This window comes from Culex pipiens, chromosome 2, assembly GCF_016801865.2.
Source record: "Culex pipiens pallens isolate TS chromosome 2, TS_CPP_V2, whole genome shotgun sequence".
In the NCBI taxonomy this organism is placed as follows: Eukaryota; Metazoa; Arthropoda; class Insecta; order Diptera; family Culicidae; genus Culex; species Culex pipiens.
The window spans coordinates 3,040,041-3,060,838 of NC_068938.1; the positions used below are offsets into that span (position 1 = coordinate 3,040,041).

Sequence of the window (20,798 nt, forward strand, 5' to 3'; positions counted from 1 at the left end):
AGTTTAAGAAAGAACCGCGGTTCTTTTTTTGTGAGCCATGGTTCGTTCGCTCTTTTTAGTAAACCGGCTCTTTGAAAGCTCGCTCTTTTTTTTGCCCACCTCTAAAATTAACCTTAAAGTGGCTATTTCTTTTATAGCATTAGCATTAGCATTAACAATAAAGGTCGCACAATTCCGGAGGGCTGCACAACGCTTATCTTGCTGTTTAACTGTAATTAAACGTATGATAGCACTAGACTCTCATCCGGTTACAATATTCCAACACGGGAGATATCATGTTTTCATCTTTAGATGAGCGTGTAATACTATCCAGTAAGATAAGGGTCTCCTGGCCAGTACCTTGCTAACCTCGGAGATTGGAAGGTATGTTAGTAAACATCTATCTAGAATGCGCAGAGTGGTATAGATGTTTCTAGGAAGGTTTTGGACTCAATGTTAGTTAAACGAAATGTTTGTTTTCCATCTCCCCGGCACTGCTGCTCACACGACACTCAGTGGCTATATCTTTTTTACATAAAAAATTAAAGTCAATAATATTTTTTTCATTTTTTGTCCATACTTTTAGCTCAAATGTTGCGATTTTATGATACGTTAAATATATATAAAAAAATAATCAAAAATTAAATTAAGACACACTTAGATTTCTTACCAAAATCAGTAAAGTTTACCGATTTTTCAACTGCTGAACAGTTCGGTTAACTGAAATCATCCGAAATTGATTAAATCTTATCAAAATTCGGTAATAAAGTTCATTAATTGTCATCTTACTACCCATTTTTGGTAAAATTTTGTTCATTTTGACATTTGTTTACCGATCTTAACGTTACCGATTTTTCAACTACCGAATTCGGTAATGAAACCTAAGTTTGTACACACCTATTTTTTACCGAATTCGGTAGTTGAAAAATCGTTAAAGTTTAGTTCGGTAAACTATCTGTCAAAATTTAAAAAATACCGAATTTCGGTTGTACGATTAATAATAAAGAACTTCATTACTGAATTTCGGTAAGTTTTAACCGAATTCGGTAAAAAAATGTAAGTTTGTATGAATTTTGGGTAATTCACTAAAAACAAAAAAAAAATTAAAAATCGGCAAAATATTTTTCCCATGTACCATTTTTTTCTGAATAGGGTAGAGTAGTCATCAATGAGACACGGGGAACAATGATAAAATAGCTCTCACAAGACGTAGTTTCAACCAATCAGGCTCATATTTGGGGGAAAGGTGTGTCTACTAGATACATGTCTACCATAAAAGTGGCTTTGGTTATGGACGCTCCCTTGCAAAGTTATTCATACATGTTTGATTCTGGGGTGTAAAAGTAAATTTTGACTAAAAATTACATTTTCGCTCATAGGCTGCCATCAACACAAAAACTAATATTTCTTCAAATTTCTTTCGTCATTTCACAGGGCATTAGTTGGGCTACACTGTCCTTTTATTAGATTTGACCAATATTTAGAATGTAACCAGAATCCAGGGCTGTCTCATCGTTCCCCACTCCTTTCAGCCCATGGGTAACAATGAGACACTTTGATTTTTCTTCATTAAACTTTTCAAAATCTATGGAAATCTTTCAAAACATGAATTGGAAGTGAATTTTGGCATATTTAGTGAGTTTGAACTTCATTTAACCAAAAATATAAAGTTATTGGGATAAATAAATGGATTTTACAAAATTTAAATATTTTTAGTATAACTTTTGTTAATTGAAGTTTCATGTTGACAAAATTGCTTGCAAATGTTCAAAGTAAGTCACCTGCAATGGAGCAATATAAAAACATGATGTTTTACTAGAAAAGTATTGATTTTTGTAGAATGTCTCATTGTTCCCCAGCTGTCTCATTGTTCCTGCCAAGTGCGTCTACAATGAGACAGTAGAATAACTCTGGCTGTAGACGTCAGATCGATCTCATATTTTGGTCAATGTTAGAACACGTTAAAAGAAAGAAAATGCAACAAAAAGCTCATTAAAACATGATGATGTAAAAAATACAAAAATCGTTAAAAGTTAAAAACCAAAAGTGTCTCATTGATGACTACCCTTCCCTACTCCCTATTAAACCTAAAACTTTTCCCAAGACATCAAATCGATTAGAAAATTCCTCCCAAAAATACAGATTTTCGAATATTTACGTACCATTTTTGAATGGACAGCTGTCAAAATTGTATGAAGCCTTGTATGGGTGAACCAATGACACAAAATAGTTTCTTTAGTCACAGGGAAGGCCCCCAAAAAGTTTTTAGCCAATTCAAAACATATAATATAAAATCCATTTCCGATTTCGGTGGAGAATTGCTCAGTTTGTTCTTGGTTCCCAATGTCATGAACGTTTGTTCACGATCTTGAGAACTTTTTTTTTTTGTATTCGTGAAGAAAACAATTTACAAGTTCTGTTGATCTGTGATTGTTCGAACTGAAATCAACACAACATATATAAAAAGGTACACAAATATAGCTAAATCAGCTGTCCTGAATCACCCCAAATAACAGCAATTTCATTACAAAAAAAAATCCTTTGAAACTATCAGCGTCACATCTCACAACGTGATAGCCCAACACCTAATGAACGTGTAATCCATCCAAAACCAACCAGAACCGGCGGCAATCACTATCACACCGCCGCACAACCGCAAACTTATTACCACTTTCAGAGTTGACCTTTTCCTTCTAAGGGGGTGACTTACTTAAGTTCAGTGTCCTCTATCTATTTCCGCAGTAACAATAAATAAGGATTCTTTTTCTGTCTTTTCTTTTTTTCGCCAAATCCCCTTCTTCGTTTTTCACAGAAAGCAACTCCAGCTCCAGCAACCACCGGCGGAGATTTATGGCCGGCGTTCCGGACGTGCTCGCCCTGGCTTTGGTGCTGGCGACGATGCTCAACTCGTTATCCTGGTCACCGACGTCGAGGACCTTGATCAAGCGATAACTTCCTTCGGGTTAAAAGTAAAAAAAAACTATCAGCATCGTCTCTCTCCAAGGAAGCGAAAGAGAGGGCGAAATCACGTATCTTAGTGGCTTTTATATTACGTTTTAGACTTTAATGAAGAACTAACACTTCCCTACCTTCCCTGTTCCCCGGAAAGTCCCCTACTAACCTCCAAACTTTGATCTGACGACAAGCATTCGAGACTTTTTCGAACCAACGAAGAAAGCAAAAAAAGAAAAAACTAGCACTTTTAAGATTAAATTGAATGCCAAAGATATAAAAAAAACACACACACACTCGAAAGAAGCTGTAAATTTTGTGAGATTACCAGAGAGAGATAAAAAGTAAAAAAAATGTTAGTAACTTTAGGTGCCAGAAATGATTAATTAAATTTAAATTTAAAAATGTGTCGCATGAATGCATCGAGAGTGAGTGTAATGTTTCAAAAATGTTTGTATGATATCTGCGATTCTGTAAATATAAAAAAAGAAAAAGTTTTATCCTAAGTTGCTACCTTAGAGTAAACAAAAAAAAACTAGTCAAAATAAAGCAAACAAAAACAAGGTTGACAACATCGATATTATTCAAACAAGCGCGGTCTCGCAATTAATGCATGTCAATTTAAGAAAAAAAACAAGCAGAAAATAAAAAAACCCAAAAACAGTGAACCAGTGTGTTTCTAACCTTAAAAAGAAGAAAGCAAAACAAAAGCAGTATTACTTATCGTTGAAAAAAAAACTAAGCTAAACATTCAGCAGATAAACAAACACACTCAAAACACTGACTAACTAAACTAAAAAAAACGGCGTCATATCAGGAAGGAATACGCTAAAAGATCACACAAAGCATAAGTAAGACGACGAAGAAGAAGTAAAAACTTTTTAAAACTACTTATTTATGTGACGGAAATTTCACTCTTAACAAAAAACAAACAAAAAAAAACTTTAAAACATATTTATGGTGAAAACAAGCAAAAAACATACGAAAAAACAAGTTGTCTACTCAAATTCAATGTGATTTTTTAAAGAAGCCGCATCAAAACCGAAAAAAAGCGAATTATCCACAAAAACTCAGTTTGTTCAGAAAAAAAAGAGAAAACAATAACCTCAATTACCCTCAGAGCCGAGACACGAACCAGTATTACGGTCATCCAATCTATTTGTTTTTTTTTATATTTTTTAGCACAGTGAATCGCCATATCAAAATGTCACACCTTTCGAGCGAAATTTTGTGGAATTGAATGTGATTTAAAACGAACAAAAAATAACCAAACATTTCATTTGTGTTCCAAAATCCCTCCCCTAACCCCACTGTGAAAAAAATCGCCTAAAATTAATGGTGAAATCGTTATGCGAGAATTAAAAAGAAAGCCCAGTTTATTGTTATCCCCGAAGAGGCTGAAAAACCAGATTTGTATTTGAAGGAGAAGGTATGAAAAAAAGGACGTGTTTTTATTTTCTAATTTTCGGTTTTGGCAACACGCTCGCCAGCAACACTCCAAAGCCAGACGAGAGGGTGTTGGTGAAGGTTATGATTATTGTAAATAATTTTCATATGAACCAGATACGATTTAGTCTATTTTAATAAATGTATAAATTCATGAATCTTTTATTGGGTGTTGAACGCAGATTTGATGTCCGAAACTTCCAGAATAAATCATATTTGGAAAAACAGTACTCTTTAAAGCATCACATAAATTAGAGCGTAAATTTTTGCATTAGAGCAATACACTACGAAATCGGTCTTTTTTCTATTTTATTTTTGTATTTTTTACTCCGGCTGAAACTTTTTTGGTGCTTTCGGTACGCCCAAAGACCATATAAATTTCCATACAAATTTGGCAGCTGTCAATACAAAAATGATATATGAAAATCTGTATCTTTTGAAGGATTTTTTTGATCGATTTAGTGTCTTCGGCAAAGCTGTAGGTATGGATAAGGACTACACTGAAAAAAATGATACACGGTATTTTTTTTTTTGTGATCTTTAATTTAACATTTTGTCACTAAAACTTGATTTGCAAAAAAAAAACTTTTTTTTATGTATTTTAGGGGACATCAAATGCCAACTTTTCAGAAATTTCCAGAACAGGCCAAAAATCTTTGACCGAGTTATAAATTTTTAAATTAATACTGATTTTTCAAAAAATAGAAATTTTGGTCACAAAAATTTTTAAACTTCATTTTTCGATGTAAAATCAAATTTGCAATCAAAAAGTACTTAAGTGTATATTGATAAAGTGCACAGTTTCAAGTTTATTTTTTGGTAACATTTTTGAAAATAGTCGCAGTTATTCATTTTTTTAAATTAGTGCCCATTTTTGCCCACTGCTGAGAAAATTCTTTATATTTTGCTTTTTTGGTTTGAAAACAGGAAAATTGATGTTTTCTAAGTCTAACCCAAACAACCCACAATTTTTTAATGTCGATATCTAAGCAACTAATGGTCCGATTTTCAAAGTTGAAACATGAAACATTCGTTAACTTTTCCGATCTTTCTAAAAACAATATTTTATTATTTTTTTAAATCAAGAAATCATTTCAAAAGGACGTAGTATTAAATATTTGAAGAAAATGAAAAAATATATTTTTTTTTGTTTGTGCCTTGATTATCCGAAGTCCCATACAAACCTTCGGACAATCGGGACTTCGGATAATCGAGTCTGGAGTGTACTCATTTTTCTATAATTTGCAATATGTGCATCAAAAAACTTAATATTTAAAAAAAAATCAGCAGATTAGAGATCCCGTATCAAACGATGAAATTTTTTCCCAAAACCAAAGTTTCAGAAAGTACACTATTTAATGAATACTCCTATTTTTATAATTGGATAAGATTCAAACGACGATCCAAATTTTTAATAAAGTTTTTTTTTTAAATACAACAAATTGGGAATGTTTAAAAAACAAATTTCTCTTCGTGAAACCCATTTTGCAAATTTTGAAAATTTGAGTATTTTTGCAAAAAAATACGGTATTTTGTAAAATATCATAACAATTGAAAAATTAAAAAAAAAAATCAAAAAACTTCCAAATTTTAACGAAATTTTTAGTTTAATCAGCTATTAATGACGAAAAGTTCATTCCCCTTCGTTTATAATAATTTTTAACATGTTTGAGTTGATTCATATATTTTTGTTTTGAATTTTCATTGTTTAGTTCCGCAAAAAGATGAAATTCTGGCTTGTTATTTAACTACTTATTATTGATATATTTTTGAAACTCAAAACTATTTTTCTCTGAAAGCCTAACTAATCACCTTATATTTGTATCTAACAAAGCTTAATTCGGATAAATGGCGCGGAGTTATGAATTTTTTGAAAATTTGGATTTTTGCGTAATACATTGAAAATTACCATTTTTTACAACTCCTACATGGCGTTGGTCAAAAAAGGCAAAGGCAAAAAAAAAAATACGGATTTAATTATTTTTGCCAAAAAAACCATAATCCAATTTTGGGCCCGATCTGAAACATTGTTTTTAATCGTGCTTTTTCGTGGGGAATTCCCAGTTAACTCAATCCGAATTCTGAAACGGAATTTAATTAGAATCGTATACAAATTCCGTTTCAAACGCAACAACCGGTTCCGTGTACGAACCGGTTGTTGCGTTTGAAACGGAATTTGTGTACGATTCTAATTAGATTCCGTTTCAGAATTCGGAGTGATTTGACTGGGTTGCTGCATTGCAAATATTTTTTTTTTCTATTTTCATGAAAATACGGAATTAATTTGTCAAACACCATTCCTTCAGAGGAATATGCAAAAATCGGTTTATTTGTTTGGGAAACGTTTTGGTTTGTGTCTTGTCTAATTTATAAACAAAGTTTTTCGCGTAGAGCACTAAATTGATGATATAGAGGCTATCCACAAACACCATAAATCCTTTTTTTATATCTCAATGCTTCTAACGCTTCTTTGTATCATAAAAGTGAAATGTATTATGTTGGTGGGTGTCCCTACTAAGCGCCTAAAAGTATGCAAAATCTACAACTTCCACAAACCAATACGTGCTTATTGAACACAGGTGGATACATCCTTAGGTATAAAACAGATCGAGAGGATATGAAAGAAGCATACTTACAGGTTCTAAAGGGATCTCGCGATGACTGACAAGTAATAAACGCTTCTTGTACGGATGTAGAAATACAGATATTTGGCTTTAAGCTTGGCTTTTTGATTGTCATTCTACTAACATGATTAAAGCCAGCAATCCAAAGGGGTTCATTGAACACCTTTGGACTTTGGATCTTTTCGGCATTAACTTTATTGAGCACCGCTCGTTTCGACTCGACTGCAATTTTCTGATATACATTCAGATATTGCTGTGTGTGGCTGGTGGTCATAATCATCACTAAAAGCCTTCTAATTTGTACACGATGGAAGGTATGTGTTCAGGGGTGTGAGTTCAGGGTGTGCATGAAAGCTTTTGGACAGCCGCCACAAAAGCGCGCGAGCAGGGTGAGAACAACATAATTATTTTCTCTGCAACCGTCACCTCCTGCATTGAATGGAGCAGGCACTGTTTGTCATGTTTGATTATTATATTATGCTGTTGCATTGAGTTATTCAATGAACGATTGAGAGTAGAAATGTTGCGCAGTAACAAGCCTACTGCGATCATCCAGTTTGTTTCGATTTCTGAATTTTCTCATTCGAACTCAATCACAAACACTGATCTTTTCCTTTATTTGCAAAAACGGGTATATATATACACAAACACCGATATTGAGAAGCACTGCTTTTGCAACTTCAAACTATCTTTATATAATTTTATCCGATTGGTTCTTACCCAAAATTGAGTAGCGAGAAGCTTGCAATGATTACTTGACCATTATCCAAAATGGAAGCTTTTTCAGTGCTGCCATCTATATTTCAATTTGCAAAGCATCAATCTGAAGTCATTCCAAGTTCTTATTGGATTGTTCCATGTTCTCCAGGAAAAAAAAGGATTTTCGAAGCATTCAACAAACGACCCGCTACTCTCAATGTCTATTTTATTTGTAGTTCTCAATAGCTCCTGCGGAACAGCGCTTACTCACGTGTCACTTTCTGTCTATGGTTATAGTTATGCAATAAATTTACAGAAAAATTAATAATGTATAAATGTCTCACTATGTACAAAAAGGAGCTTTGTATCATCAACCTACCCAATAGATCCAAATTGCGCTACACTCTAAAAGGAAAGAGGAAAAGAAACAGACGAATCTCTGCGTTCTTGTTTTTGTCATTGATCCTAAACTTTTGTTAGGTTAAGGTTAAATGTTCACTTTGAAGTAGAGACGTATGTTTAATATATTATTCATGATGAAAAAACGCATATAAAATCGCTAGACGGAACTTGTGTTTTCCTTGGAATTAGAGGAATAGTAGCTATTTCATCGACTTTTTCTTTTCTAGAAGACTAATAAAAAACGCCTAACTAAGATCCTTGCGTTTTGTCGGACTTTTCTATAAATATTACTTTGTTTTTTTTTTCGCTACAAATATGGATTATTACAACTTAAGATGATCCAAAGTAAACAGTCACAGATACGCACAAAAATAATCGTACTTTTAAGCAAACTATACTTCGGATACGTTTATACTAAAGAGATAATTCGCGGAATTGTGGAAAATCGAAATAATTCGGATGGAACTGGTGTCAAATCAAAATCGAACCTGCTTCTTCTACTTTCTGCTTGAACTGACTAGCGCCTGACTCTTTTCGTCTATTGTTGTATTCATGTCCGTATTTTTTTCTTTTGCTGTAAAAACCAAAATATCTAAACCATTTTTCTTCCGCAAAAAAAGAAAGAAAGCATTTCGGTCCAACTTTGTCCCCAACCCTCCCCACCTAAATGTTTTTTTTTATTGCATCTTGGACACCTCGAACTTGGTGTTGACGATTTCCTCGTCCGAGTCGAGCACCGGCAGGGCCGCGTCCGCAATCGCCGCCGGGATGTTGTCCTCGACCCACTTCAGGTCGTCCTCCTCCGTGGTGGGACTCTTGGCCGAGTTTGGCTTGGGGGAGGCGCTGCGAGCCCCGCGCATCTTGACGCCGTACGCGTCCGACACAAACTGTTCCTCCTCGTCTGGAAGAAGGGACAAAAATATTAACAGCACAAAATATGTTAGAACATTTATTTGTAATTCGCCAATCTGAAGATTATTCTTAGGCTAAGTGATTTTTCACGATTAAAATCCCCACTTAAAATATTTCGTCAAAAATTGGACCAAGGAGCTAAAAATAACTATTATTCAAATCATAAAACTTCTATTGATAAAAGTCAAATCAACGCTTTAAAACTAATTTTATTACGTTTTGCAATGTGTATTTTCTTTGACAATAAAATTGTGACAGTACTTGACTTTTTGTATAACATTAAAAAATGGCACATACTAGAAAAAATGCAGAATATATTCATAAATTTATAATTAATATGTTGTTGTATTTTCGCAGAAACATAATGGTATTTTAAGCATGTTATGAACTCTATTCATCAGTATTTAGCAAATCAGGCTTACAATAAGATTTTTTTCAAGTTTTTGACCCCCTTCCTTCTTTAAAAATGCGCCAAAAACCCAGAAGGCAAAGATCATTGCATTGAATCATTGCCGAAAATTAAACTTTTTATTGAATGACTTGTACAATTGATTGTAAACTATTTAAAAATTATTCTAACGACTTTATGCAAGTTTCGATTTAATTTTCGTAGCACAGATCGGAAAAAGACATAAAACCTAAGAAAAAAAATCTTTTTTCACAAATTCATGGATATTTTGCAAATTAAGGTAAGAGCAAAACTGTAATAACACAAACAGGACAGGTATTAACGTATCAACCATTTTGTGATACTTTTTGCTTAAAAAATTTTAAGGTTGGGTTTAAAATTAAAAAAAAAATAAACAATTTTCCACCAAAACCACAAATTTGATTTTTATTTTCTTTTATTGATTTAATTCAAACTTGATGACTTCCTATGACCAAATATGCCATTGATACAAAAAACCGAAACTTTTGAGCCATAAAGAAGAATGGACAAAAATTTGGCCGCTGATTTGAAAAAAAAAGTGAGTCTGAATAATTTTTTGCTTTCACTTTTTGAAGTGTTTTAAAAATTTGCAATCGAAAAGTTTTTTAAGATTTTTGATAAAATGCACCGTTTTTAAGATATAACCACTTAAAGTTAAATTTCAACTGAAAATTCCAGTTTTTCGTTTTTTTCTTCTTCAAATAGTGTCTAAGATTGCGAAATAGTGTCCATGATTTATTTTGAATCAAAGAATGATTAAATCATGATTACTGATATACAAATCTTTCAAAGAATATAGAACAAAATCTAGGAATTCACCTAAAAAAAAATTACCAGATTTCATTTAAATGTTGTAAAACTTGATGTTGAGTGTTCTAATCAATGTTGATTTGTCTAATAAAAATAATTATATGAAAACAAAATGTTGATTTGTCTTGTTGTCAGATTCTTTTTTTCTTTCATTAAAGAAATAGTTTCATGAGGCTTTCTAGTCAGAAATTTACCAACACATTCAAAGTATGTTTACATTACAGCTGGAGGTTTGTTTGCATCAGGTTTCCTATCTCTTTCTAGCAATTTTTTTCAGTCAGGTGACTTCTAGCTGGTTTTTTGACTGACCGCCCGATATGTCAGCCAACATACTTCGCAGGGCTGTGACAGTTCGAGCTCGGTCTTTGTTTGCATCAGAACACTGTGACGAGAAGTTCGTCATTTTTGGGTAAAATTATATTTTTTTCACTGGGCCTAGAAAGTCTTATCAGATTTTATGTTTTCCCCTTTATTTTATGCGAAATTTTTGAAAAGCCAAATTCTTTAAACATATTTGCAATAACTTAAATAACAATTTCTTGGATGGTTTTTTTTTAATTTCATTTTTTTTCATGTTTTTAAAACACAAAAAAAGTTTTTCAATTTTTGTTCATTCCAGACGAACAACGATTGGATTTTTTTATTTACGTTATTTAAGTTAAGTTCAATAACTTTTCCGATAAACCTATATTAACAAAAAAGTTCAAGGGGAAGATTTGGGAAAAAAAATCGTTGAAATGACCTAATATAATTTGTTAAACAAAAAAATATTTACGCCGAAAAAAACATGAATAAACTCAAGTTAGAATCTTTTATCAAGTATTCAATCAATGCAATGTGCCAAATGAAACAAAATAATAAAATTAGGCTCTTTTTTACATTAGTTTTTCATTACCTTTATGTTGATTTAAGGTGAAGCCGTTGATCATTTTCGAAGAAAACTGATCATCACTATAAAATATTCTGTATTAAATTCAATTTAACGAATTTCAGCACCAAAAGGAATCAGCATGTGCCGGTTGTGCCTTCTTGAAGGAATTTTTAATCTAAATCAATTGTGCTTCAAAATTTATGTAATTTTGTGGCACAGTCATTGACGTCCTAGTTGGCAATCATTGATTAATGACGATTTCCATAACTTAACAAGGAATGGGATAATCATTACCAAAAGGAATCATGTCTAGGGCACTATGCTAAACAACTTGTTGAAGGAATTTTGTCAAAATAATGAAAGCGACGCAAAATTTATATCTCCGAAGGAAAATTCATGACAATGATGGAAGTCTTCACGTTTAGTTAGATGTAACCTCTTGTTTGCTAAACAAAAATTAATAAAAAGAAATTAGAAAATATAATGAAAATCTGTGTTATTTATTAGGATTTTGAATGTCTTAAATAGCTTTTTCATTCACAAATAGATTGAAATTGCTAAATAAAAAAAAAACTAAATTACTTAATAGTTTAAAAACTATTTTCAAACAAGTATGCTTGGGACCAGGCCTGCAAAAAGTTTCCAACCCAGCGTAAACATGAAGCAAACCAAAATGTCAGTTCACTGCTAGCATGTGACTGCAAGCCTACTGTGTCTATTCAACCACTGCCGCCTGACTTGTGCCGGTCGGCTGCTGGAGAATGAGAGACGTGAAAAAATTAACAGCACTCACTCAATTCGTGTCATATGACTGACTCGTAAAATCCATTTTAAACACTATTTTGACTATTTTCAAATAGTTGAATTGTTGTAGACTGTCCAAAACACTTAAAACAACCATAACTTATATTCAAAATTACATTTCCACGCATAAATACGAACATTTTGTGTAAAAACTTGTTTCTTTATGTGTGTGCGTGCAACGTCGAATGAGCGTTGGTCGACTACTGCCTCGCATTGCAGCTGCTCAATGAGCTAGGGCACTCACGACTGCGCCGGGTTTGTTTATGTCATGGTTTTGCGGTTCAGTGAATGGATCTCAAAAATTCGTGTCAGCGTCGCCGATTTTCGAGTCATGACCCCTGACATTTTCAGCTTTGCTTGGGACTCCCGACTTTTCCCGTCTTTTTGACAAAAAAATCACAAATTTCCGACTTTTTCCCGATTGTTGGTGGATTTTGGACGAATTCCCGACTTTCCCCCGATTTCACAACATGAGTGGCCACCCTGACGTGTTTCTGGGGAACCTAAACTGCATGCTACCCCTCGAGTTGAGCCTGCGCAGAAATTTTGTTGGTCACACCGACACAGTAATTACACCAATTTCTGTTTACAGTCATTTTGTTTTTTTTTACATTTGCATATAAAAGTTTACGGAATTCTTAAGGATTTGTAATGACTATTGGATTTAAGTGCTCAAGACGACTGTGCATTTGACGCAAAAAATTTACAAAATTATTCAAGAGCTAGAAACTTTTTGCGGCTTTTGACAAAAAAAAATCACTTATTCCAATCTATTATTATTATGTGGATTTTGGCGAATGGAGCACCGGCTTCGAATGGTACAAATGCCAGTTTTTCCAAAGGAATATATTGTAGAAAAAAGCAAAAACTGCACGAAAGGAAGTGCTTCATTCCCGACTTTTTGCCTATTTTTCGATCTGAGTCGCCGTCGTTTCCTTCTTTACAGTGTACAACTTTGATGAAACGCATTCACATTAGTTGCTGGTATGGCTACCTCCACAGCTGGCACATTTGATGCGCAACTTGGTTGGCTCTCTCAAATTTGTAAACACACCACGAAAGGTATGTTTAAACGCATATTTGAAGTGCTGATTTCGAAGTACAACAGGTATAGGGTGTGCGTAGCTGTTTACTCATACTCACCATCATCCTCGTCCTCCGGGTTATCCAGCAGCGGAGTGAACGCATACCGCTGGTTGTTGTTCGTCGGGCGCCACAGAATCATAATCACCTGAATAAGCATAGGTTAGACATCAGATTTCCTTTAAATTTGACCTTTCCTCACCAGCAGCAGCGTCGAGAACAGCACGTGCCAGAAGGCGTCGTCCACCCACAGTTCCTTCCAGTCGGTCAGGCAGTCCGCGAAGCGGTGCGTCTTGATCGAGTACAGCATAAACACGACCGACGCCAGCACGGCAAAGATGAGCGTGTTGGTAAAGTGTCGGTAGAGCGAGAGTTTGACCATGTTCCGCCGCAACCGGAGCGTGCGCGTGGTCTGGACGAGCGAGGTGAAGATCCACCAGCAGATGGCGGAGTCGAGGACTGCGAGCGGGATGCTGGCCACCAGGAGTTGGTCGTTTTTGGTGTGCATTATCCGGAGGAAGCTCTCGACGCAGGCGAGGACCAGATAGAGGACGCCGGTGCCGACGACGCGGTGCAGCATCGGGCCGAGGCGGGGCCTTTGGGGGGAGGGGGTTTGTTAGAGATGGATTGATGGTTGGGTTTTTTGATGCTTACTTGACGATTCCAAAGCCCAGCGACACGATAATGACCAACATCCGGGCGAGGGTTCGCTTGCCGCAGGAGACCCACTCCGCGAACAGGACCATCCCCTTGACGGGGATTCCCGTCGAGTTGACGCTCTGGTACTCGCCGTAGAAAACGGCCTTCTCGAGCATCCCGAGCAGGATAACGCCACCGATCCAGAACTGAATCCGGAGCAGGTCGCGCCACTGAAGGAACGAAACCGTCAGCCAGATGATGCCGAGGATGACGTAAACTCCGCACATGGCGCCGTAGAACGGCAGCAGCGGCCAATCGACGGCCGACAGGAACCCGTTGGGGCCCTTCATCTCAACGTGCACGTTCGCCTGGTAGTCCTCCTTGGACTCGATCCGCAGGATGAAGATGTACAGCCCGTCCTTGGGGATGGTGAAGATCGAGTGCGGTTCCGACTGGCCCACCTCGCGGCGCGTTTTGGCCTGGAACGGGGCTTTCTCCTCCGGAACCACCACGGCCTCCTTGAGCTTCAGCTCGGGCAGGCTGATGTGGCCACCGGAGGTGCACGATTCCGTGATCGGATCCGACGTCACCTTGGAGTGATTCGGCGTCGAGAAGAACTCATCGTACTGCGGGTTGCCGGACTGAAAATGAGACAATTAGCTAGTGAAATGGTCAGAAAATTTGAAAATCTTACGTTCCGGACGTATTCTTCCCAACATTTTAGTTCCAGCAACATCCAGGAGATTTGCAACGGAACTGTTGGCTTCTGAGAATCTAACGGAGAGCAGCTTACTAAAAAGGAATTCAAATATTAATATTTATTGCATCTCATTTCCCATCCCACCTCCTTACTCTGCGTGTAAATCCGAAACCCGGCGTAGACCGACTTTGGAATCGGCATGTATCGACCATCCTGCAAGCAAAAACAAACAAAACCTCATTAAAAAGTTAAGCCGGCGCGCGTCGTCGCTGAATCACAACACCAAAACACTCACACAGCAAGCCGTGATTACTCAGCCGGCCCGCTGCTAGGCAGCGGCAGCCAACTAGTTCTACAATGTTTTTTCCCTTCGCAAAAACCGAAAGAAAAACTTGCAGACGTAGCCGCCGCCGTCCCAGAAAGAGACAAGAACAAGAAAAAAAAATCTCGCACTCACCGTCGACAGCGTAAAGTCCCACTTGCCCTGCTCGGGGAAGGCCACCAGCAGGCCGACCAGGGACGCCCAACAACCGGCCAGCAGCAGCAGCTTCATGGTTACCTCGAATCAAAAATTACCGATTTGTGGCCGTCGTCCGAAAATCGTCCCACATCTGCCGAGCCTCGGTCCCTTTTCTCGTTTTGAAACACCACCACTTTTTTCTTCTTCGCGTTTTGACAGCTGGCCAAACATTCGGGTTGTGTCACTGAAGAAAGGGGTGGTGGGTTGATTGGTTTGGCAACGCGGCCGGTGGGTGCGATTGGGTGGCGGCGTAGGGTGGTTTTGCTTCTGATTAGTTTGTTTTAACGTTTGAAAAATATTTAAAAAAATTCAACATTTCTAGCATTGAGGTTTTACAGCGCGACTGTGTTTCAAATGTAGGTGGCGCCAAAATGAGGTTACTTGCCAAAAATCGTATTCCTTTCTACTGGATTGAAGAACAAAATCGTATATTTCTCATGATTACTTGCATCAATCTTAAAGAAACTGGTTGCAAAAGACGAGAATTTTGTTTTGCTTTAAAATAATGAAATTTTTTGGGCGCGCAAATTTTTTTGACCTTTTTCTTTAAAAATCATGTTTTGGAACACGAAAAAATGAGTTTCCCCGTACATATCAATGAAATAAACAGTTATATAGTTGATAACAGATGTGTTAACGTATATTCAACAATTTTTATTAATTTTTGACAGACTTTCTTGCCAAATAGTCCAAATTACTATCTTTTTCTAAATTTACAGTTTTCTCATTGAGGTTTTGCAGCGCGCCTGTGTTTCAAATGTAGGTGGCGCCAAAATGAAGTTACTTGCCAAAAATCGTATTCCTTTCTGCTGAATTGAAGAACAAAATCGCTTATTTCTCATGATTCCCTGCATCAATCTTAATGAAACTGGTTGCAAAAGACGAGAAAAAATTTTTGCTTTAAAATAATGAACATCAATTTTTGAGCGCGCAAAAATTTGTGAACTTTTTCTTTAAAAAACATGTTTTGGAACACGACAAAATGAGTTTCCCGATATATATCAATGAAATAAATAGTTATGTAGTTGATAACAAGTGTGTTAACGTATATTCAACCATTATTGTTTATTTTTGACAGACTTTCTTGCCAAATAGTTCAAATTACTATCTTTTACTAAATTTACAATTTTCTCATAGTAAAATCAAACAAATATTGGAAAGTTATACACCAAACTGTTGGAAATAATTTTTCTCATCCGAATCCGGCATAAGTTTTGTAAAAATGTTGAATCTGAAGGAAAAAACACATTTTTTTTCAAAAAATCATATGTTTACGCTATTTGTTCATAGGTGGCGACATGTGTCTTTTAGCTTTGCTGCACAAAATTGAAGAATTCGACGACATTTTTTCCGCTAGGTTCGCTGTTGTTCCAGCGGTGTTCGGAATGACAGCCCCCATACATTTTGAGCAGTTTTAAGGAAAAAAATGCGTTTATAATGAAAAATCAAACATTTTCAGAAAAGTGGGTTATGGCACAGTGGGGCAATTTCGCTAACGATCATAATGCGTGGTGAATTGTAGCGATTAATTTTGAGTGGTATTTTATTTAGACGATTCTTCTAAAAAGATGATCGATATTTTGGATAACTTAAGTTATATGTTGCAAAAGTTGAAAGTAATTATCAAATGTAATGTAAAAGTGTTAAAACATTACTTTTCTTCCTGTTTGACCAAAATATTGATCTTAAAAAAGCTTTTTGGTGATTTTTTGGATTTTTTTGGAAAAATTCGAATAACTGGTCATTTGTAATTATTGTAATTATGCTGTAATATGACTCTAATAGTTTGTTCTATCAATAATACACACATAAGGAGCATTATCAATCAATTAAATCTTATTTAAATCAATTTTTCAAAAGAGCTTTTTGGTAAATTCGAGGAAAAAAGCATAAAAAATTAACTCAGCCCCTATGATTTATACATCATTCGATTCGTTTTTGCAATTGCCACACTTTACAATAATTTTCATCGATGTTAAAAAATATTTGAATGAAATAAAAATCAAAAACTGCAAAAAAAATTAATATTTCCAAGCACGCTGTCATTCCGAACATCGTCGCGTAGTGCTTCTACTCGCCACCAGGATGCGTGCACGTTTCTGTCGAATCACTCAATTTCTATCAATAACCAAGGAACCGCCCTAACTTTTTAAAAAAGTTCTGTGGGTACAAAGGTTTATGTCCAAGCTAAACAGAAATGCCCAGTCAGCCATGCCAGATATACAGATAAATCTGTATTATACAGATTTTTTGATCCCAAAAATCACAAAAATCTGTATATACAGATTTTTTAAAAATGATTTATTTTCAAAATTTCAACAATTTAGTAATTGAATAATGCTTTAATATGATTAAAAAGCTTAAATCTGTTGTGAAAAAGTCTAAAAAAATCTTCTATGGCTTCAAATTTGACATGATACAGATTAAATACAGATTTATGTTCAAGAAAATACAGATCTCCCATAAAATAATCTGGCAACGTTGCTGCCCAGTCACGAAAAATGCTGGCAGAGCTGGATCTGCCAAAATCCTGCTAGAATGGTTTTAACCTGTGAGCAATTCTCTCAGATTTCGGTCATTCGTTTTTTTTTTGTATTTTTTAATCTGGCTTAAACATTTTTGGTGCCTTCGGTATGCCCAAAGAAGCCATTTTGCATCATGAGTTGGTCCATAAAATTTTCCATACAAATTTGGCAGCTGTCCATACAAAAATGATGTATGCACATTCAAAAATCTGTATCTTTTGAAGGAACTTTTTGATTGATTTGGTGTCTTCGGCAAATTTGTAGGTATGGTTAAGGACTGGACTGAAAAAAATGATACACGGTAAAAAATTGATGATATTTAATTCAACTTTTTGGCACTAAAACTTGATTTGCAAAAAACATTATTTTTATTTTTTTTATTTATTGATTTTTTTTTAATCAAAATTTCACCAAAGTACTTTTTGATTGCAAATTAGATTTTACATCGAAAATGAAGTTGAAAAATTTTTGCGACCAATATTTCGATTTTTTGAAAAAATCTGTACTGATTCAAAAAATCATAACTCGGTCAAAGATTTTTTGCCCATTCTGGAAATTTTTGAAAAGTTGGCATTTGATGTCCTCTAAAACATATCAGAAAATAAAAAAAAATTAAAAAAGTGTTTTTTTGCAAATCAAGTTTTAGTGACAAAAAGTGAAATAAAAAATCATCAATTTTTTAAGCGTGTGTCATTTTTTTCAGTGTAGTCCATATCCATACCTACAACATTGCCGAAGACACCAAATCTATCGAAAAATTCCTTCAAAAGATACAGATTTTTTAATTTTCACATATCATTTTTGTATGGACAGCTGCCAAATTTGTATGGAAATTTATATGAACGAACTAATGATGCAAAATGGCATCTTTGGGCATACCGAAGGCACCAAAAATTTTCAGCCGGATTAAAAATACAAAAAATAAAATTAAAGAAAAAGGACCGATTCCGTAGAGAACTGCTCAAATATCAAAATGTTAGCTGTCCCAATTCGCTCCATGTGTCCCGAATTGCCTCAGATGACGGTACCTATTTCTTTCAAAAGGCTAGTATGCAGATCGGAAGGAAAGGGGTCAAGAAACAGCTTCACGAACAGCAGAACAAAGGAGAGGGAGCGATTTCTTGGGACTTTTCTTCACCCTCTCTGACTTGCTTGCGCTGCCGCTGCTGCCCATTTGATTTTTTTCTTGACCGGTTCCTTCCGAAGTGCGTATACCGCTAAACTAACAACTTTGCCAAAGATACCAACAGAATTGTATACATTTTCATTCCCATTTTGTATGACCAAACTCCAAAACTGTATGGAGACTTGCATGGAAAAACTAATGCTGCCGAAAATGCCTTCATAGGGAATACAAGGATGAAGTTTCAGTGAAATGGAAGGAAGAAATAAAACTTAACATTTGTTAGTGCAGTGAAGATGTCAATGATTTTATGTATTTTCTGTTTATTGATTTCTGATTTTACATTGCTTTTCTGTTAGTAATGTAGGGATCGAGGCTGGTAAAAATTAATACGTGAAAAAAATATACGTTGACAAAACAAGGGATAGGAAACAGGACCGAGAGATAAAGACAAAGACCAAGAGATAGAGAGAGAAAGAAAGAGATACTATGAAGAGAACGCTGGAAAAAAATCAGTCTTGTTGAGAAGCTGCTGAAGGAAAGTCAAATTTCTGACTTGATCCGAAAGTTGTCGGGAGATCCCGGAGATCACGACAAGTACATCGTTCGCTCCACATATGCATCCTCAAAATAATAAAAAATATCACCATTGTCCTTGTCCTTTGATTGCTCTAGACCTAATCTATCAGTCTGCGAACGACGACCTATAGATTTCAAAACCGGATTGGCTCAGCTGTTACAGATACCGATAATAGCATTTTATACAATGTATAAGGGATGGCCAAACCAAAAACTTCTACCACGAAGACCAGTTCTTTGTCGGTCGTCGCGTGAGCAACCTCTGCTTAAAAACGAGTACCTTATTAGAAAGCAAAACGTACCGACTTTGTGGTGTATACCCCACAGGATAAGAGGTGACCATGATCTACTTTTTCAAAATAAATCAATTTGGTATTGAAGAAGAATTGCATTCAGCAAAAAATATCAACAATTTTACAGTTATTTAGCTGGTGCTCTCAAATTCAATTAGCTTGATCCAGCAATATCTTGCAGTAACAAATATAGTTTGAGACTGTTGTTTTGCCTTTAATGTACTATTAAAGCCTTATGCATTTATGACTACTGAAATCATTTTAGGTGGTGGTGAAAATCCTGAATTCTATGTTTATTTTTACTAAGAACATGGATCTGTTTGTCAGTGTAATAATATATTTCTTGCATAACATTTTAGGTACTTGAATCTCACATCCCTAGTAGAGATGAAGTCTAAAAAAAACAATTTTCGGTTCGGTAAGCTAGCCAATAAGCTCTTTGACGTTCAATTACAGCTCATAAAAGGCGTTTTCAACTGAAATCGAGTGACAAATAGCTCAATATGAAGTGAGCAAGCAAGTTTATATCAACAGTTTTATAAAATAGGTTGTTTAATAGTGTAAAATCTTTTAATTTCTGATTATTTTTAGAAGAACAAATTTCATAATGACATATTATTTTTATCAATTTATCATTGAAGATAATAACGTCATGATTCGAGATCCGGACACTTAGTAGCATATCATTTTTGTTATAGCTGGCAAAAAATCATGTAATAAGTTGGAAATGTAGAAATATCATCAGGACGTAGTATAAACAGTCAGTTTCAAGAAAATGCATGCAAATTTTGTCTTTTCTAACAATTTTTCATCAGAATTTGAAAATTAAAATGACTTGTTGTGCTTCGAATCCCGGACACTGATAAAAGCTGATTCGAAATCCGGACACTTTTGCTTCGAATTCCGGACACTCGATTTTACTTATGAATCGCACAAATTTGAACTGAAATGTTGGTGAATGGCATTCTTTAGGTCTCAAATAAGCTGTTAACATTAAAACAATCGATAGTTTATATAAAAAATTGCTAGAATTTAAGGAAATCGAAACCATAAATTTCTGCTTTGCTTTCCCGGTGCTTCGAACGCATATGAAATATTTCAAGTGAAATGTTTCGCATTTTTAGTAAACTTATAATTTTATTGTATTTAATTGTTTTGGCATTAACTACAGCGTTCAAACAAACTTTAAATGAAAGTTAATGTTGGAATTTATCAAATAACACAGTTTTGACATTCATAATGCGAACTTACATCCAAATAATTGATAAAACAAGATGAAGTGTCCGGGTTTCGAAGCGTCCGGGAATTCGAATCATGACGTTATATATGTTAATAATATAATATAATAATATATTATGTTAAACAATATTTTTTAATGGATTTGAGAGCGTTGCGTGTATTGTAATC

General features: G+C 35.2%; 2 protein-coding genes across 3 annotated transcripts in view; one reads left to right on the plus strand and one right to left on the minus strand.

Annotated features, from left to right (window-relative positions):
* Window positions 1-4,540, plus strand: part of LOC120412488 (uncharacterized) — a 31,194-nt gene extending 26,654 nt beyond the window's left edge. For both annotated transcript variants that reach the window (XM_039572982.2, XM_039572983.2), the window contains exon 7: window positions 2,792-4,540. In XM_039572982.2, coding sequence (XP_039428916.1) covers window positions 2,792-2,931 — 140 coding nt within the window. In that variant the 3' untranslated portion in view covers window positions 2,932-4,540. The remainder of the gene's footprint in view (window positions 1-2,791) is intronic.
* A 3,369-nt stretch (window positions 4,541-7,909) lies between these two features.
* On the minus strand, window positions 7,910-15,010 carry LOC120412479 (transmembrane protein 87A). The gene is made up of 7 exons (XM_039572970.2): window positions 14,809-15,010; window positions 14,504-14,564; window positions 14,346-14,443; window positions 13,667-14,292; window positions 13,215-13,608; window positions 13,073-13,160; window positions 7,910-9,003 (listed from the first exon to the last, which is right to left on the minus strand). The coding sequence occupies exons 1-7, from the start codon at window positions 14,902-14,904 to the stop codon at window positions 8,780-8,782; spliced, it is 1,587 nt and encodes a 528-aa protein (XP_039428904.1). The 5' UTR covers window positions 14,905-15,010; the 3' UTR covers window positions 7,910-8,779.
* Between the last annotated feature and the right edge of the window lie 5,788 nt (window positions 15,011-20,798).